General features: G+C 41.4%; 1 protein-coding gene across 10 annotated transcripts in view; it reads right to left on the bottom strand.

Annotated features, from left to right (window-relative positions):
- Window positions 1-19,712, bottom strand: part of EHBP1 (EH domain binding protein 1) — a 207,964-nt gene that overhangs the window by 104,083 nt on the left and 84,169 nt on the right. For all 10 annotated transcript variants that reach the window (XM_082757350.1, XM_082757349.1, XM_082757356.1 and 7 more), the window contains 2 exons: window positions 10,895-11,147; window positions 4,736-4,922 (listed from right to left, as the gene is read on the bottom strand). In XM_082757350.1, coding sequence (XP_082613476.1) covers window positions 4,736-4,922; window positions 10,895-11,147 — 440 coding nt within the window. The remainder of the gene's footprint in view (window positions 1-4,735; window positions 4,923-10,894; window positions 11,148-19,712) is intronic.

The raw sequence follows: 19,712 nt of genomic DNA on the forward strand, positions 1-19,712 counted from the left end.
GGCAGAACCTTGTTACCCAAACCGTGTGGAGAGCAGTGACATGGTATGGCGGTAACAAGCCCAACAAGCCCAATTCGGTTTGGCTTGACAGCACTGGAGCAGACTGATGACTAAGAAGCTTAATTACAGTTTCACAGTGCATTTGTCAGACTCATCTAAATATAGCCGGCACACCATAGTCTTCAAGCCATTTAAGATGATTAACTGTGGGCTAATTCTAGACTTTTAGACTTTGCATTTTTAAACTCCCCAATGACTCAGATTATTTTAGAGGAGACGTGGAAGGAAGATGGGAGAGATTTAAGCTATTTCTTCGGGAAGTACAGGTAATAATATTTCGAAGCAAAACTTCCTCCCGACCCACATATGGCAAATGTTGAGCTAGCGCAACCAGGCCAAGAGCTGGCTGGACCTTTATGGGAAGCTAGGGCCCCAGTAAAGGACCATACTCCAGTTCTCTGACTGCCCAGGCAAACAGGGCAAGGTAAATATTTGGAAAAGGTCAGGTGAACAACGTGCAGAGAGAGGTATGCTGCAAATGACCAGAGAGGCAACAGCCAGTGCAGGCCGATCTTCCAGCAGCTAAAAAAGTAGAGGTGCCCCTTAAAGGAACTTAATTTGAAAGGCGCAAGACTCTCCAATCACCAGCACTCATGAACTTCTCCAAACCCATCAGCTTGGGGAGGCAGAAGCAGCCTCGTTTGCATCCTTTTCTCACATATGAATTTTATTAAGGGATGGTAAGTGGACACCAAGTGAGGCAATATCTTTGGGGAGGAAAGAGGCCAAAGGCAAGCCCTGAAGGAGGGGGAAGACACTGTTATGGTTATTACTATCATTAGCATCGTTATTTTAGACTCGCATTTCAGACAGAACAGGACTCGGGTCCGTGTTGCAGGAATTACCAGACAGCATCCATAGCTTCAGGCACAGGTAGGCTATAAGCCTGAGAACAATCATTTCAAGAAAAAAAAAAAAAAAAGGTTTAAATATTTCTCATATTTAGTTTCATGACTTGTCCTTCTGACCAACAATCATCTATAATTGTCCAGGCAATACGTTTTTATGTCAGTCTCCCAGTGAGATGCAGTCCTTGCTTCAAACTCTAGTTCCAGCGTTTTCACGGCTATTAAAATTAATGCCTATTTATTGGTGTTTCAGATTCCAGATGCGCTGATTGTGGAGTTCCTGAAGGTTAACCAACCCACGACTCCACACTGAAGCACTCTCCTCACCTTGGGGATACCCAGCACGATGCTCCGTACCACCAGATCAGAACACGTTTTCTGGAATTTTCTCCCTGGTTTTATACGAAGCTTTTACACATAATTATCTTGTACAACATAAATCTCTGAACAAAGGAACTCAAAGGAGTTTGATTTCCATGGTGTCAGGAGTAATAGGGGTAATTAACTGTGGATGTGATTCCAGGAAAATCTAGAAATAGCATCCAGCTGTTAAAAGATCATACGACTCCTGTAGAAGAAAGCCTTTTGCAATTCACATAGATGCATTAGCTTAAGCCTGTTCTCAAATGAGACATGTCCAAGACTGCTGACTGCTAAAAATTCATTGTTTTATTTTTCTCTTTTATTACCACAGACACTGCTGCTATATATTAAAAAAACATGCACACACACACACACAAAAAAAAAAAAAATCATGTGTGGGAAGTCAGATATCCCTCAGGCAAGAAACACCTTCCACCACTACTCGGGTAATGGTAAAGTGTTGGATTCGGGCTATGATGTTTCAACAGCAAACACAACTGCACTTCTGTGGAAGTTTCCTTACATCCCGGGTGCCAATGCTAGAAGGCTCATTGCAGCTGAATACCGAACGAAGCGATTTTGGTGTCCAGCCATACCCTAGGGATTTGATTTTTGGGTGTATACTCTGGAAAATATCACCCTTTCTCGCCCTACTTTTAAGTTCTAGGAGCTTTTAAATCCTAAGTATTTAAATTCCTAGGAGCTTCACTACTGTCTTCAAAATCTAATTGCTTTTTTTTTTTTTTTTTTTTTTTTTAAGAGGGTGACATAACTTCAAGTATTTGGAACCTCTATCTTGAGTAGGAATCTGTCATGTGTCAAATCTTTCAAGAGTAATTTGCACCTAATAATCTTGCTGATATATAGATGTGAGTAAGAGCATTTGTATTTTTGTGTTCAGCAAATGTTATGAACACCATTAGCGTGTGAAGGAAAAAATGAGTTCCAAATACTCTACCAAAGATTTGCAGAGGCATTTTAAGGAGTCTCTTTCCTTAAACTCTGAAGTTCTAGCAGTAATGCTGTGTTCATGTTGTCTAAAGACTAACATTTTTGCCCTGCAACCATTTCCCATGAAGACAACCAAGACGGGAATTGACTCTGTTGGGATACTTGGGTTCTGGTCACAGTTCTAGTAGAGGCTTTCTGTGCCCAGATAACTTGGATAAATCACTAAGTTCAGCTACTTAACCTCCCTCCACCTATGCTCACCGCCATGGGACTATTCCCCCTACATAAGGACACGTGCCAAGTTCATGTTTGTATAGTGCCTATACCCTTGGATGGGAGTTTTGTCAGAGCTGCTAAACACCAACACTCTTACTGAGCAATAAATTACGTGTGCCAACAGTCCAAGTCCTACCTGGGTACTATTTTGTACCGGTGTGAGGAAATCATTTCATTTTCTTTTCTTTTTCAGTGTCAGTACTCTGAGTTTCAAGCAGCATTCCAAGTAAAGTGCTTTTCATCTAAAATTACTAGATTATCTTAAATCAAAACAATTTAAGCAAAGAAAAATGACTTAGAAAAAACTTTCTGAATTGCAAGTGATCATACAGTACTTTAGTATACCCAGTAAGCAAAACTTTCCAACCTAGATGTAACATAACAAACCCAGACACTGCATCTTCCCTAATGGTCTCACATCATCCAAAATTTGTTAAAAAAATAAATTAATGCTTTCCTAAACTGCAGAAGGTCATTGCAGAGCTTCAGCTTCCCCCATGGCCATAATACTTAAGTTTCAGTACTTGGACTTTCGCTGATCTCAGCTGTGCCTCATCTTCAGTGGCAGAGAGGTGGGCTGCAAGAAGGCAGGCACCAAAATATTAGGAAACTAACACCCTGCCTAACAGCAGAAACTACTTGGCTGCATTCCTAACACCACAGTAGGTTCACTCCCATGTCTTTTCTTAATCAATTTCAGCTTTTAGAAAATCTAAAACTATGAGAATCAAATACAGCAATGCTGCTTTATTTCAGCCCAATGAAAACATGAAATAAAGCAGAGATATTTCCTTGGAAGCAGACCTGTAAAAATAAAAAAAAAAACCCTCTCAAACAATGAGCACTGGGGGGCACAACCTCCATCAAGAAAGATGATAAAATCTCCTCCACAGAAGTCTCAGTCTTTTCTCTGCTGGGTAGTACCAGAATGCTTTACTTTGGCCACTTGTCTTCAACCCGAGTGCCAGACTCCACCAGAAATCAAGTAATGTGGATTGTGTCTTTTTTTTTTTTTTTTTTTTTTTAACACAACCTCCAGCCAACAGGATCAAACCCCATCACAGTGCATTATGTAACTGCAATATTTGGATGTAATATTGCCATGGTAGTGGTCTTGCATATTAAGAATAACTTGTGAATCGTGCTTGTGGCCTTACCATGCTGTTTTGTTTTGCTGTGAGTAGACACAGATTAGATTTCTGGTCTCATACTCTTCACCCTGAGTGAGTGCTAAAATGACAGCAAGATCAGAGCCTGGGGGGACAAGGACATGTCAGCAATCTAGCTGACTAATTAAGCAATGAAATGATAGGTATGACAAGTAGTTTCATTCAATTCTTGGAGTACTGCAGCTCCAATACAAGGCAAAACAGATAATACGCATAAATTGAGAGGTGTGCTGGAAGAGAAGCCTTCTGTCCTCATCTTCCTACCCTTAATAACAAGCGGTCAGCACGTACCAAATTCTTTCTTATAAAGGTCCCATTAACACATATTGTTAAATGCTTATTTTGTTAAAGAAAAAAAAAACAAAAAACACACAAGCAGAGCTAATTGTTGAAACACTGGAATTAAAATCCACACAGGAGTTAGCTGTTGTAAACCTAGGTACCTACATGTATGCTGCACACTGCCCTCTTCAACAGAAGTTAATTCGTATTTTAAGTTGAGAAACACAGCGATGCGAGAGGGTGTATGTATGCTCAGTCTGGACATTCCTAATAAACTGTTAATCTGTTCTAAAGTAGACTGTGTCCTTTCATTTATTTTTTAATTACTTCCACATACCTATGGAATTGGACATACATAAATCCAAACACAAACAGTGTCCAGTACTAAGCTCTTAAAACCCAGATTTATGACAGAAACGTGGAGAAAGACTCTTCAACAGGGGCAAGGCTTAGTGACATTACAATAGATCAAGACAAAGTATTGTTCAACATGATTTTCTTCCTTCTCAATGGTATATCCAGCTGTCCAGTACCGTTTGTTACTAGAAGACTCTTTTCTTTGAAACTGCAGTTGCTGTTACTGTTGTCATTAAATCCTTAAAGAAAAAATAAAAGCTCCTACTGCTGCTCTCTCCCTATGAACCAGCAAGTGAATAGAGATGAGCCAACACCTTATTAAGTACAAGCAAAGCTGTTACGATGGCCCGCGGAAATAAATAGGATGTCTACAATCCACATGAAGGTACTGTTAAAAATAAAGGCAAAATTTTGGTATAAAAAACCTACCTTAGGAGAAGAAGAAAGCTCCCTCGATGCAGGAATAGCTGACATGTTCTCACTCATGCCTGTCTCTGTCTTTGGCAAGAGGTTTGGTGGTTCAGGAGCCTTTCTTTTCATCTTCTTTTCTGGTTCTTGCAGTGGAGCAACTTTAATTAAAGCAGGGCTTGATTTTGGTTCATAAAACGGATTTGATCTAATTAAAAGAAGGGAAACACATTTCTTTGCTATCTCCTTGGAATTCAAAATGAAAGTAAGACCTATTTAGAGAAGCTGATGACTAAATATTTTTTATTATCCACACAAGAAAACATTTTACTTTCACATGCTTTAAAAAGCTACTTTTTCATATGATTGACAAATGAGATAAAACAGCTAAAACCGCATTAGCTCATAACTCCTATAAACCACATAAGTTCTCCTAGATGACAGAAGTTTTATTAACAACAAAGCTAACTTCAAATACACCTGGCTATCTAACAAATGGCTGATTTACAGATGAGATCAATACCAATTAACCTGAGGGAAGTTGCTGGCTGTTGAGTATTCTGATGAATAGAATCAAGGATTCTTAATTAGAACAGATTTAAGGACCAGGTCACTTTTACATGCGTAAAACTCAACACGGCTTTAGAGGCCTCACTCTAGGCTAAGTCCAAAAATTCTGTCCTCAGCAGGCACACATACCATGGCGAGCATCTTTCAAATTGTGCAGCAGTCATCACATCATTTCAAGAGTACTTTTTGGACAAAAGAATAGCGTAAAACAAACAAACAAACAAAAGTTGGCTTCTGTACTCCTCTCTACAGGTACCAGTAGCTAGTACCTGTCTTATTTGAAAGTGATTTAATTCTTTAATAACTAAACCTCATTTAAGGAACAGTAAAATTCTTCCAAAGTCGATGTAGTCCAAAGAATTATTTTCAGCCGTGGTGTTCACATTCCAACCCTGCAGTTAGTTGTTCCACACCCTAAATAAATACTTCCATGGCATTTCCAACTTCTATCTACTAGTTTGATGCATCAAATATCAACCAGTAACAGATCAAATAATGACTTTTACTACACACTTAAAAGAGAAAGTGATGTTATACCCTGCTAAGTATACTTACAGGAACCTTCTTCACACTAAACTAACTTATTCATGCTCTTAGGTTTTAATGTTTTGCAATCCCAAACTGGACAGTTAATTACAAAACAGGTATGTTAATTCATTCCTTTCCATTCCATACTTCCCCTGCGAGATATATTTATCATCCATCGCAAACAATGTTCACGTAATGAAGTCACTGCAGTTCCCAAAGAGCTATCTGCATACAGTTATATAAAGGGTAATTAATCACAACAAGTAACAGTGCTTTGAGATCAACTCGAGATGGAAACAATAACGCACACAGCATGAGATAAAAGTTACCTAGCTAGATCCATTAACAGATTGCCTCTCAAGATAAGAGAAATGAGCTAGTGTATGCTGATTTTGAACAACCAAACCAGCAACATTTGGGCCCAAACAACAAACCAACTGGCCACCCAGTTTCCTTCCACACAACACTACTCCCAGTTGTGCCTACCTGTAGTATACAAATACGTCTTTCGGTCTCTTAGACTGACTTTAGAATTGGTCTTACTGCAGTTCAACCCTGTCCTTTCACTGAGAAAAAAAGCAATTAATAATCCACACTGCAGAAAATAAGGCTACTTCTGAAAGGCGAAGTTTATTGAAGCACGTAAGAGAAGACCAGGCACAAAACCTCCAGACCTTTCTGAGAATCTGCCGCCACTTGTTAAAGAAAAAGAGATCTGAATCCAGATACCGAAGTGAAAGGAAAGCCTAACACTAAAATAACTCCTCTGCTGACTGAAGGCAACTTTCAGGTGTTCCCACTTTGCTGCCCGTCAAGCGCAAAGCCACCGGCGCAATCAAAACTAAGGGCGACATCAAAATAACAAGTTAAATGAAAACGGATGGGTGTTTTCCAGGGGAGGCAGCAGAAAAAAGGAGGGTATTCAGTCTGAAGCAGGGAATGCACCTAGCTGTCAGTAGCCCTAATTTAGCTGACAGCCCAGCTCAGCTGTCTTCAGACACCGGAAAGTTCAAAGGGAGGTGAAAATGAAGATAAAAGAGATAAAGGCTGAAGAACAATGAACTCTGCAGGAGAGCACAAGGTTTGCCTTAGCTTTGTACGTCGGCCTTCTCAGCAGCCATGAGATGCAGCAGGCTCGGTGGTGCTGAAATTATCCTGTGCAGCCCGACTTGGAACAAGAAAGGTGCATTCGTAAGGTTAAAAACAAATCTGGTGCAAGCAAAAACAAGAGTTGGAAAGAAGCATATTTGAAATGTCTATGCTTTAGGATTCTTTGTGCTGCATGTGTAATCCTGAAGGATCGCACCCTACTGCATCTGTCAGAAGAAAGGGCTGTCAAGAGACAAGTCACTGGTTTTGTTTCCTAGAAAGTATTTTGCTTTAGAGCTGGGCTAAACCCTCACATCTTGGTCATAGCATGATCTGAACACACACACACAGTTTATTTTCCACCTTTCTCTTTATACCTTTTAATTGGTCTTACAAATATTTTTTCAAAACCGTTTCTCAGGTTTGACACAGACAACATCCCGTGGTTCTTGCCAGAAGACAGCAGAAATTTTGAAGTCACTGCTGTCCAATAGATGGAGGGGAGTTTGGCCCAACCACATGGCTCTGTGAGATTCTAGGCAAGGGAAAAGTCTGGCTCAAAAAAGCCTTAGCTTAAAAATACAAACGCACTCCTCTCTGAAGTTAGCTCACGTGGTTTTTTTTGCATTAGCGACGCTACTGAATTGATCCCCACAGCAGGATTTGCCCTAAAGAGATGCTAGACTGTCCACTACAAAATTAAAAATAGAACCTACCAAACTACCTGGCACTAAGCAGTCACCAGCAGCGGGGTGGTTTGTGGCTTCTTGTGCAAGAGCCATCTTCAACAGGTGGCACCTCAATAGTCCTTCCGCCCAGACAGCATTGTCCTGAGCCATGCAACGATTAACGAGGTAAGAAGCCACGGAGCCAAATAATATCTGAAAGCGAGTTTTATTCTGACCAATTTAAAGATGTTTCTGACCGGCATTACTGGTTAAATTAAAAAAACAAAACAAAACAAAAAAAACACACAACGTTTTATTGAGGAGGAAAAACAAAGCTGTTAGTGTGCTAGGGTTAAGAGGTCAGGCTGCTTATGGATCAGAAGTACTCAGGTTGAAAGGGTTGTACTTGTAATTAGTTGTGATCTGTGCTGTTTTCCAATAATTAAACTCAACTTGGCAAGGCAAGCTATTCTTTATTACCAGTTAGCCACCTACCATTTTGATTTTAATGTATACGACTCAAAAAGGCAAAAGCAGAATTTTACACTAACATTCGAACGCCCGAACTAATATAGGGAATATTAGGGATAAGGAAAACGTGTTCGTTATCTCTAGTTAGGCAGGAGAATTTAGCCAGAGGAAGCAAGTTTTGCGAGCAGTTTTACAGGAGAATGCATTTGTGGTGGACCGTCTTCATCCACCTGCACCACGCAACGCCTCATTACGCCGGTGCTTGTGACTAGGCTTTGCTTACGCGTGTTGTGAAACGCTCCATTATCTTCACAACCATTAGCGAAATAGGTTTGCATTAAGCCAATTACCCAAGGTAAATCCTCCACAGAGGCGCAGCGAGGGTAGGTAGCTCGTCCAAGATTACAACGGGAGTTTGTTACAAAACTGGAAGCAGAGTTCAGGTCTCAGGGCACTTTGTGCAAGGTCTGAGTCCAGAATCCCAATTAGAGATTTGCCAAAGCAGAGTGGGACAAGGGTCCTGATTTTCAGTGTTTTCCCAGGACACAGCATCACATTTCCCACACAATAGAAGAGGAAAATGCCAAGTGGTGCACTAAGCCAACCCCACCGAAACTTTCCTGAGTGACACTAAGTGTCCTTCAGAAGACTTACGTCTTCCATCTATCAGGTTCAAAGTCATTCCCAGGGAAAGCACTGGACCAGGGGTAGTCAAACAGGATTAAAAACCAACCCAAACCAACACAACTCAGAAAATAAGATGTTAGGAGAGAGCCTGAAGATAATATGCAAAGTTTTCTAATGCCGTGATATGACCCCGTTGTTGAGCCTTGTCTTGTTACACTGCTGAGGTCAAGTCAACACATCTCAAAATAGAGACACAGCAGAAGAAAACAGAGGGTCCCGAGACGTGCGATGAAAATGATTAGAGACATGAAGAGACTTCTGTATGAAGAGAGATGGAAAAAGTTAGCACTGCTTAACTCAGACAAGTGGTGAACATGTTAGAGAACCCAGCAACAGTTTATGGCAGATAAACCCGGTAGTACTAGCTGTTGTTTTCAGAGGCCAACAGATGGGATTGGAAAATGAACTTACTTCCAATCAATACAAGGAAATACGCTCCATGTAATACCTTATTTTCTTGTGGAAATTGACACTGAAGACTAGACTTTAGAAGGATTTGGAAGAAGATTAGCCACTTGGATAATAAAAACATCTTTATTCACATTAGATAAGAAACAATACACACCTGGATGTAAACTCTTATGACACAGGACACACAAACTGACACTGCTTATGAAAATCTTTCCTTCAGTGCTTATCATACCATGCATATCCTTAGCAGGAACTTTTTACCAAAAAAAAAAAAATGAAAATTGATGACATAAGGTGAAGCAAAATAATGTTATTACGGGTGAGTTAGCATCACAAGTTTTATGTTCCTAGACTAGAGTTCTATTACTACATGTTTTTCCTCCAGAGTGTTTCAATATAAAGATCTAAGGGCTCCTCTTGCCATGCTTTACCCATTACATTAAAAAAAAAAAAGTCTGTGTCTTTTTCAATGACTCCTGTAGCCTGGGAGGAAAGTGGCAAGAGGTAGCTACTGGGGCATCTGGACATAAAAACCTGTTGTCAAAGATGTAGGAGTACATATATATATACATATATATATATATATATATATACACACACACACGTATTATTTTTCCCTGCAGATTCTGGTGATCAGCAAACCATCAGGAATGGCTACTGTGAAAGTCAACAGTGTGATCACACTGGGTCTGAAGATACAGCAGCCACTGCTGTTTGTTCAGGCAGTGCCCCGATGAACAGGCCTGACCAAGAAATCATTCCCCAATGCCTTCTTTTTCTTCTCTTTTCCACAAAAACAACACCATCAACATAGCCACAGAGCTTTAAAAGGAAAAGACACTGCAGGGTCTTTGTACATTTCTGTCAGAGTGCACAGGAATTCTTCACTTTCCTAGAACGTGGCTATAAACAGAGAAACATGAAGATGATAGCAGGACACCTGTTTTAATATTTAATATTAAAGTAATGCAAATGTCATGCCGTGATAAATCTTATTAAGTACCGTAAAACTAAACGTTAATTACAGTTGTTGTCTGTAAAATTGCTCATGTGTAATCACCATAAACTGTCTCATGAGTGGTGTGGTTGGTGACTAATAACCACAAACAAGGAGTAAGCACACACCTTCAAACTTCCCAAGCTGCACAGCTATTGCAAAAAGCTCACTCCTTGTTAGGTTTCTATACTATAACACAAGGCAATCAGTGGGAGTTTATAAAAGTTTTGTGTGGTTACGATAAAAGAAACAACCTAACGAAGCACATATGCTGTTAGCTTTCTGATACAGAGATTTAGTTTTATGAGAATTTCAAAACTTGCTATGCAGACAGCACGGAGCCCTTCCTTTACACATGTTGCACACCCATATAAAACAAACTCTCCATCATCATTAACAAAAATCATTATTTTAAGTAGCAAAAATAATGGCAAAAGAGACAGGAAGGCCCAAGCTCCTTAATTTTTGGCTCATATACAATTGGCAGGGAATGAACTGCCAAAAAGGTACACAGACTGTTCCCTATCAAGTAACTTGCTATCAATGAGGCTAAGAAGCATTTCCCAACTGATCATGTTCAGTTGTACAGCCGAACACTATGACTTGGGGGTATGATATTTCCTACTGCTGAGCTGCAGATCAGTCTGTCCCGGGGAGATGATTAAGGATCACCATGACTGAACCCAATACACCTCAAGATTAAGCCAGGGATCCCACTAATGCTCCCAAGGCCGCTGAAAGATGAAGAATCATACTTACTCATCTAGCTCTTCCTCTTCAGCTTTGGAGGTATCTGCATAGAGGTATTTGCTCATATCCACGGGTCTGACGTTTTTCCTTTTTGCAGGTTGAGGAGAAGAATCTCTGGCAGTTACAAATGCTTCAGGCTCAGCATCTGGCTCATCAAATGGGTTCAAGTACTCTGGGGCATCTTCATCCTTGAAGGGATTGTAATTGTCAGCATAGAAACTTTCTTCTGGCTTTGAAGATGAAGCGATTTCAGTATCCGGTTCTACCAAACAACAACAAGAAAATCATTAAGCAGATTGAACACAGAAAAAAAAAATTGATGCCATTTTTATCAGATCTGTACATTTCGAGAGCTTATGAAAAGGTTTGCTTCCTAATTTTATCTACATAAAGTCCTAGCCTTTGATGAATTTTCATGCTTTATTTATTTGCAGTGCAACCTTGTTTATTCCGAAACAGGGTCTTCCAAAGGGTCATTGCATCTGGAGTATATTGAATAGGCTTCATTTTCTCACTTACTAACGTGCTTCCAATGTAATTTGTTATTAGTTTTCTTATTTGTCATATAAATGGTATCATGGCAGATTTTAAAACATTTTCCCAAGCTATTAGCCAATTCGTATCCTAACAAAATGTTCTTAATTATTTAGTTGAGCTTTTAATAAAGAAAATAGATACCCTATATTTTTATAATAGAATTACTTTTATTGTGTATTAAAAATGGTGATAACTAGTAGGTGCTCTTTTCATTCCTTAAAATGACTGAACTAAAATCAGTTATTAGGTATGACCAGTAATTACATTTCAAAACATACATATTTTCACTGCTAACGGCTTCTGGTAACAATACAGAGTCTCACAGTAAAAATGAATTTAAATTGACCCTAAAGAGATGGATAATCAAATTACTCATCTATTATTTGGGCTGTACAGCAAAAACTTATTAGCAACCTGGAGCTCTGTGCAGGCCTTTGAGTAACAGACACCACAGAAAGAACATCACACAAAAGTGAAGGGCTGCTGGATATTGAATGATACAAATCCCCATACAGCAATACAACATTTCTCACAATGACACGTAGTACCATTAATCTTACTCCTCCTGCAGCATCAAACGATCAGTTCAATATTGGATTTGATGTGCTTTCAAAATCTATGCAAATAGGAAATTCAATGTAGGGTTATTAAAAGCTAATTTCCAGTAACCACTCCCACACTCTTTTTGATGGAAAGTGTTTCTTTTTCATGTTTAGTGAAGAAAAAAAATACCACTTAGCTTTAAAAGAAAAAATGTTAAGTGTTATTTGTAGCAAGGCTCTAAAAGTAATAAGAAAAGATGGAGTTCCAAGTGTATTTGTCACTAAACAAACTTTTGGGAAGACAAAATTGCCAGCTGATCAACTACCAGAGCCACAGGCAGTGCCAGGAACAGCACTGCTGCTGCTAGGCCACGGATGGAGGATGTGCTCAAGTCACCAATCCTGCAGCAGGAAAGGCTTCAGTCCTTCTTGGAGCAACTGAGATCTGCTGGAAAGATTTTGGATTGAGAATAACCTCAGATTTTCCATGCCTTTCTTCTCTTTGGTTCCTCACATTTGAACGGCAAAGATTGTATTAACATATTATCTTTCATGCTCATTCTAAGGGTCTGTCTGTGAAGCGATGGATCTTTTTTCTCCATGGCCAGAAATTTAGAAATCAAATGGGTTTGGCTGGAATAAAGGAATAAAATAATGAAAATCTTACTTAAATGCTACGTGGACACTCGGGAGACAAATCGCTCATCTGGGACTGAGGCTGAGCTCCGCTGGGTGAAACCAAATAAGATTGCTCTTTGCCAGACAGCACTGCAGGTTCTGACTGGCAGACACACTTATGACTATGCACAGTGCTTGTGCCTGTGGGATTTCCCATTGGTGATTACAGAGAAAATTACATTAAAAAATTCCTTTAACTCCAGGTGAGGTTTACAGTTTCTTATTCCCTCACCAACCTGGTCTAACTTAGCATTAAAGAAGCAACGCATACAGTACACTCACACCTGGATTCTGTACATGCTCTGAGTTCTTATATTTAACTTCAGTTTCACAATGCAGCTGACACCGTCTCACACCAAAAACTGAAGTGAAAAAGAGACCCAAGTGTAAACCAGACATTGCACTGAAATAGGAGGAGAAGAAAGTGAAGTGGGATCACTGAAATTTATTACTATGCCTAACAGTCCAATGACCTTTGCACTGTGAAAAATATGTTATAAAAAAGAACTAATCAATCCAAATCCTTGTGGCTAGAGGGAAATAAATAAATAAGTCAGGGTTGCAGTAACAGCTTTAGCTAAACCTAAAAAAAGAGGTCCTGTTTCAATTGGAACTGGTTAAGCCTCATCTGAACGTCTCAACTGTTACACAAACATCTCAGCTCTGTCCTGGGCGGGGGGGCATGTAGACAAACTACTGCAGGACAGAGCAGAGAACATATTTGCAGTATTCCAACCAATCAATTCATAAACAGGGTGTAAACTATTAGGCATTTACCATGGGAGAAAGGGTAGTTACTGCACAGCAGGGGACACGTGTTAAGCTCATACCCTCACTGGTGCTGTGGTGGTTTGGTCATAAGTTTCCATCCTTCTGAGACAGATGTTATGGAGAAATAAGGTAATACTGAAGGTCAGCAGTTTAACTTAAGGGAAAAAACATCAGTCAAGGTGAAAACTTTTAAAAACACGGATACAATCACACCAAGCACGAATCTTTGACAGCAATATAGATGAAATACAGAGCACAGGCCGACATTTCTAATGCAATTTTTCATTTAGTTTAAGCTAAAAAGGGAAAAGAGATCTTATATCGGCTTACTTTAGCATCCAGTGCAGGTGGTGATGACAAGCAGACCTTTTGCTCTGCTTGCCCTGAGATGTCCTCAGGGTGGGTACCTACAGCTGAGCTAATTATCTAGACCCCTTTGCTGTCAAAGCAAAGGAACAGCTGCTGGTAGGACCAAGTCATTTGTCCTTCCTGATAACTCACACGTGGCATTCAAAGAAACATTCCTACAATTAAACAATTGTGTTGGATGCGTGCATTTCAGTTTAAAATGGGGGGACCTTTTAATAGAAGGAATGTCAGTAACATTGCCTGAAGTTGAAAACACTCAGGGAAACCATCTCTTACAACTGCATGGTAGGCCTTGATTTTCAATTTGCTTTAGTTTCTCCTGGAAACAATGAGTTAAATATTGAAATCTCATACATTTTAAGGGGCAATGCAAATGGTTTTTGCAATTCCTTCTATTTCAACACTATGGATCAAGTGCTGTAACGTTAACTAGGGCAAATTTCTTTCTCTTGCTCGTTGGCTCAGCAGTAACTACAGGTTTGGCCTTACACGCAGAGCACTGCAGGTCAGCACTGAGGGACCTTTGGCTTAAAAGATTTCACAAAATTCTGCACATAGGCTAAAAGTAAAGGAGCTAAGGAGCTTCTAAATGTTTCGCTTTTAAGACTTCTACAGGTAGGATTTTGCAGGGGCTCACCAGAACCCCATGAGCTTGTCCCTCCCCTCCTTGTCTCTCCTCCCTGTCCTCCAGGACACAATTTGTTTTTTTCTCTGCTTCCTCAGCTGTCCCTGCAGAAGGAAGGGTCCCCATCCTCTACTGGGGAGCAGAGCCCAGCCTCCAGAAAAAGAGAACAGCTTTTGGGATCCACACTGTTCTGCTCTGCCACCAGCCACGGTGATGCTCCTCTCGGAGCCAAGCTCCTGCTGCAAGGCACAGCACGGTGACGAGCAGACGGAGCAAAGAGTGAGCACCAAAAATCCAGGGAAAGCATTCCCTCTCCTGAACCCAGCCAGGATATCTCCCATGGGGTCTCTGAAACTCTTCGTATCTACCTTTTGTGTCAAGTGTTGGTCATCACTTTGTGAGCTCCTCTAAAGCTAATTGAGTTGTTGCCAGAACAGCGACCCACCACCACTGCTCTTAACTCTGCAGCCGCTGTTACCTTTCTCTGTAACAAAGATACCTGTATTTTCTGCAGGAGCTAACGACGTTGGTTATTGCCTTTTGGGAGGGCTGAATATTCATCAGCTTCAAAACAGCTTATTTCCTTCTTCAGACTGATTTTACACCAATGGCACCACCTATTTTCCTGCCTCCCTCCAGCATTAATCACAGCTGAAAGCACAGGACTCAGGTCACTCCTTAAACTGATTTTTTAATTGCCGTTCTCTACACTTTTTTAAAAAAAATACATTCGCAGCTTGGCACTCCAAGGGTCAAACACACAATAGTTTTGCATGGTTAGGTAATAAAGCCACAGGGGTAGGAGTGACAAGAGAACAGGTAGAGTATTACTACAGCAGAAGCACCATGTGCTCTTGTGCCAGATTCTGGAGACATTACTTGCCCTAACTGCACTGAGAAAGACAGCTCGTGATAGTAATCACTGACTGGCACTACCTATCTGCACAATCAGCCTTCTAGTTCCCAGAGGATCTCCAAAAATCACCCTGCCCTTCAACCCACTTGCCTTTTGTAACGCAAACATATTGTGACATATCCCTTAAAACCAAACAACCCCCCCACCAAAACATTACACACACAACTTTCCCCTTGGCAAGGGATGAAAGAACAAGCCACATGTGAAAGATATTTAGTTATGCCATTTACTGCGCTACTGGCAGCCACACAGACACGATGGTGATGCGAGCGGCGTAATGAACAGCACGGAATAAAAATGGTTCTTCCCAGTACTTCTAGAAAGCATAATGACTGGCATCCATATAAACCACAGGTGATTTTCTCTTACTTTTATTAATGCCCGCACCAGCACCACTTTACATTTCATTAAGAAATATAAAGAGGAGAGTAATCTTTTCTCCTGTATGTTGGTTCTTGTACTGCTCTCCTTAGGACTATCCCGTAAGGCTGCTGGGTTTTATGACTGCGAAGAAGCACCATTTGCATTTGCAATGTAAGACATGCTGCAGAGAGCTCAGAAGTCTACACAGAAGATAAAGAAGTACATTGGTAAAGGAAAGGCTGTTTTAAATGAAAAAGGGAGGTAGTGGCAGAAAATAGTTACTCTCACTTCTCAGGTGTGTTGCGGGAAACTTATCCTGCTCACATGTAACTTCAAACGCAGCATTCCCCACCTAATTAAAACAATTGCCTGGAACACTGACAGTGTTTCGTGGTTTCCTATTTGCATTTGTTGGCTATGTTGCCTTCCACATGTAAAATATTTTGCGCAAAAACTATCTGATTGTAGAGTTCTGTTGTAATGAAACTAAAAGACAACCCAAAAGGCAGTCCTCATATGATCATCAATGTATTGCCTAGCATCAAAGCTGCAGAGACGTATTGCAGGAGCAGACTGGTTTTGATTTTCCAGATTTCTAATGTCCAGTTGACCTACTAGATACAGAGAGTAAGGCTCTGGTTGGCATGCCAGCCAGAAGATGGACTGAAAGATTTTGGAAGATTTTTCAGTCAAATTGTTCATATGCATACTCACCCCCCTGTACATGATCCTTTACACTAAGGACTTTTAAGCCTGGCAGGGACGGCTTGCTGACGACCCTCTGCCCTACACAGCACCCTCGGTGTGCACACGGATGCTGGGAGCACTCCACCCTCAATTCCCAGAGTTAGATGATTATGGGATTAGAAAGGTAGAGGGAAAGTTGCTGGTTTGTGGAAAGGAACGAGAAATATCTGTCTAGGAAACAAGCATCTACTGGCAAGTAATCCTCCTTGCTCTTTGAGTGACTGTCAGTGCATACATATTCATACCCTGGGTGACTGCAAGCACTCTCAGCAAGCACACAGGTTACAGGCTCGATGGGAATATCCCTGGGCTGCTCTGCCAAATGGCACATCGTGCCTTCTACTCTCCGAAGGCAAAGTACTTGGGAAAGGAGGCTCCAGGTGGCTGCTCCGCATGTCTTGGCAAAATTAAGTTACAAATTCTACGGAGAGCCTCTGAACTTTCACAGAAAATCTAAATTCAAGATTTTGCTTTGTCCAGATGCAAAAATAAAGCAGAGTAACACATAGTGGATCGAAAAATACCTCATCCCTGTATGCATAAAAGGTTAATCTCCTGATTTAAGCAGATCACAAGGCAAGTGAAACAGGTAACGTGACTCTAAGCCTGTAGGAGAAAATCTGCCTTGTACTCTTGAACCTCTGTCATGCTCCCAGGCGGCCACCAAAAAGGTCACATTCACTCTAGGAAGGAAAAAAAACAAACAAACAAGTGGGCATAGTCTCTAAGAGCTTCATAAGAAGCAGCAACAAAACTTCCACTGAGGTCTCAGTGTAGAAGAAATGCCCTAAACTAAGACAAACTATACCTGTGGCCAAGTGGGAAACAAATGAGGCAATCCCCTGTGGTAGGGTGGCAGGGTAGGAACAACTGCAGTACTCTGACTTCGAATTGTAGTCGAAAACAAAGGGATATCTCCCCAAATCAGTCATGTCGAGGTGCACTCCATGTGTAGATACTGATCCAATTAGCCATAGACAGGCCTAAGAGATTCCCTCTGTTGCTGAAGACCAGAACTGCTGTAACTGATTTGTCTCAGCACTTTAGTCCCCCTCAACTTTCTGTTGAAGAAAGAGGCCTGGAGGAGAGGCGCACCTCAAGAAGGATGAACACCATCAATACCCATTACAGGGACAAGGCAGCTCTGCAGTGGAAGAGCCAGAACTTCTCAGAGGTGTCTGAGGTGGCTAAAAGTCCCCAGGGAGCCACTAATCATAAAGCCAAATCTTTAAAAACGCCACACCAGGTGTCCCACTTTTGATCTGACAGCCTGAGACGCCTCCGATTTCCACACAGCTCAGTGCTCCAGGAAGACACATCGCTCTCACATGAACCTGGCTGTGTCTCCATCCCTCCCAAGTAAAAAACACCTATGACACAGTAGGAAGAATCCAGTGACACCCTGTTTATCAAAATCGCTGTCACATTACTGTACGTTGACTGCTGCATGAGGGCGACAACGTGTGGGAGGAGTATTTGGCACACACACACCCAACAGCTCAGCGCTGCTGCCCACAGCCATGTAGATGGGTCTTCTCTGGGGACCCAACAGCCAGGCCAAGTACACAGAGCAGATCCAGAGGAATGGAGAAGCATCCATGCCTGTGCTTTAAGATGGCAGTGAAGATTCACACGCTGCCATCAAAGGGACCACAACTGACTGAAAAACCGTGACCTACATAGATGGGGAGTCTTTGGGAAACGTGATGTGAGGCATCAAGTCACTCCAACACTAAGAAACAACCAGTTCCCAGCTCTGTGCCCCTGAGATGAGAAGGAATTTATTCTTAGTTCCTGTATTTCATCGTTAGTAGGGCTGCCACTGACAGTAGGTTGTCTCTGGAGAGGGAAGAAAAGTCGGGTTTGGCAGACAGCAGGTAAGGTAGGGTGGGAATTGGACAGCTCTCTCCAGGGAGAAGAGAGCTCTTCTTTCTACAGCAGAGAAGAAAGGAATACAGGCTGAGTCTCTGAGAGAAAGTTGTGCATGGGCAACTAAATGAATATGTGTTTTGGTTATTCTGTCTCCTCCTCTGATCCTAAGGGAATTCACAGCTGAGGTGCAGATGGGAAATGAAGCCAAAGATCTGGACATCACAACATAATCTGTATATATCAGTACCTACAGAGCTCAAACGACTCACTTCTGCAGCTCCTGACACCTGACAACTCTGTAATGGGGAGAAGGAGCCTGGGATAGTGGCTTTATGGCTTCAGTGGCCAAATACAGAGGATAGTGCAATACCCCCATTTGAGAAATACAGACTGTAGGACTACACCACAGTCCAAGTATTACATGATTTAAGTCACCACCCACGTTAGCCTCTGTGGATTCTGAAGACAGAAAAGCCATGTGACAAGTAAACATTCAGCTTGTCCAGAGAAAGAGCACCCACAGGCAGAAACTACAGCTCAGAAGCGCATCCTCATTGGACATGGTATGAGAAATGCCATCCCTGTACCCTGGGCTCCTGGCTGCCTGGTATGGTTCTTTTCTACTGCCATTAAAAAACGGCTCCCAGGGTTTGGCCAAAGATACTTCTTGGGATCTTCTATGGGAACACAACTCTTGGAGTGCCAAACAGGAAAATATGAGCAGAGGTCTTTTGGTGGTTTGTTTTTCTTTGGATGGCAGCAGATGGAAATCTGCACATCTGGACATGGAAGAGAGGACAGCAGAGATGCCCATTCTGGTGCTGCTTTTTGGCCTCGTGGCTGAAGTCTCAGATTAAATACTTAAAGGGGTTATATTTCTCACCCAAACAAAACAAGAATGGGCATGTTGGTCTGGAGAGGGGATTAACACCTACCACGTGGTGCAAGGTGCAGTGCCAGAAGGCTTAACTAAGGAAGCCATAAAAGTGAAAAGGGAAGAATGAAAGAGATACAATTAAATTGTAATAATGAAGATTAGAGCTAACCTAAACCAAGAATAGCTGTGATGTAGTGAAGATTGCAGGGAAGATTCTGTTCCGCGTGGAACAGAGGCACTTGACAGTGTGCTGTGCTCATGTAACTGCGTGTGCAGTCTGTGAGGTGAGCAGTAGTAAGACACCTGGTAGGTCTAAAAGTCTTCCGTCCAACTCTAAGCTTGTAGCCCCCAAGAGCAAATACACATAAGGGTGTGATTCAAAGGATAAACCCATTTTCCAGTGGCAACTGGATCACCTCTGTACCTCATGCAATAATTGTAGTTTATCCACGTGGCATTCCTCCTATGTAGCCCTACAAAAAATGCAATGTTTCATTAAGCATTTGCAATTAGTGATGAATTATGTAAAA

Source organism: Aythya marila, assembly GCF_965140915.1.
Source record: "Aythya marila genome assembly, chromosome: 3".
Lineage (NCBI taxonomy): Eukaryota > Metazoa > Chordata > Aves > Anseriformes > Anatidae > Aythya > Aythya marila.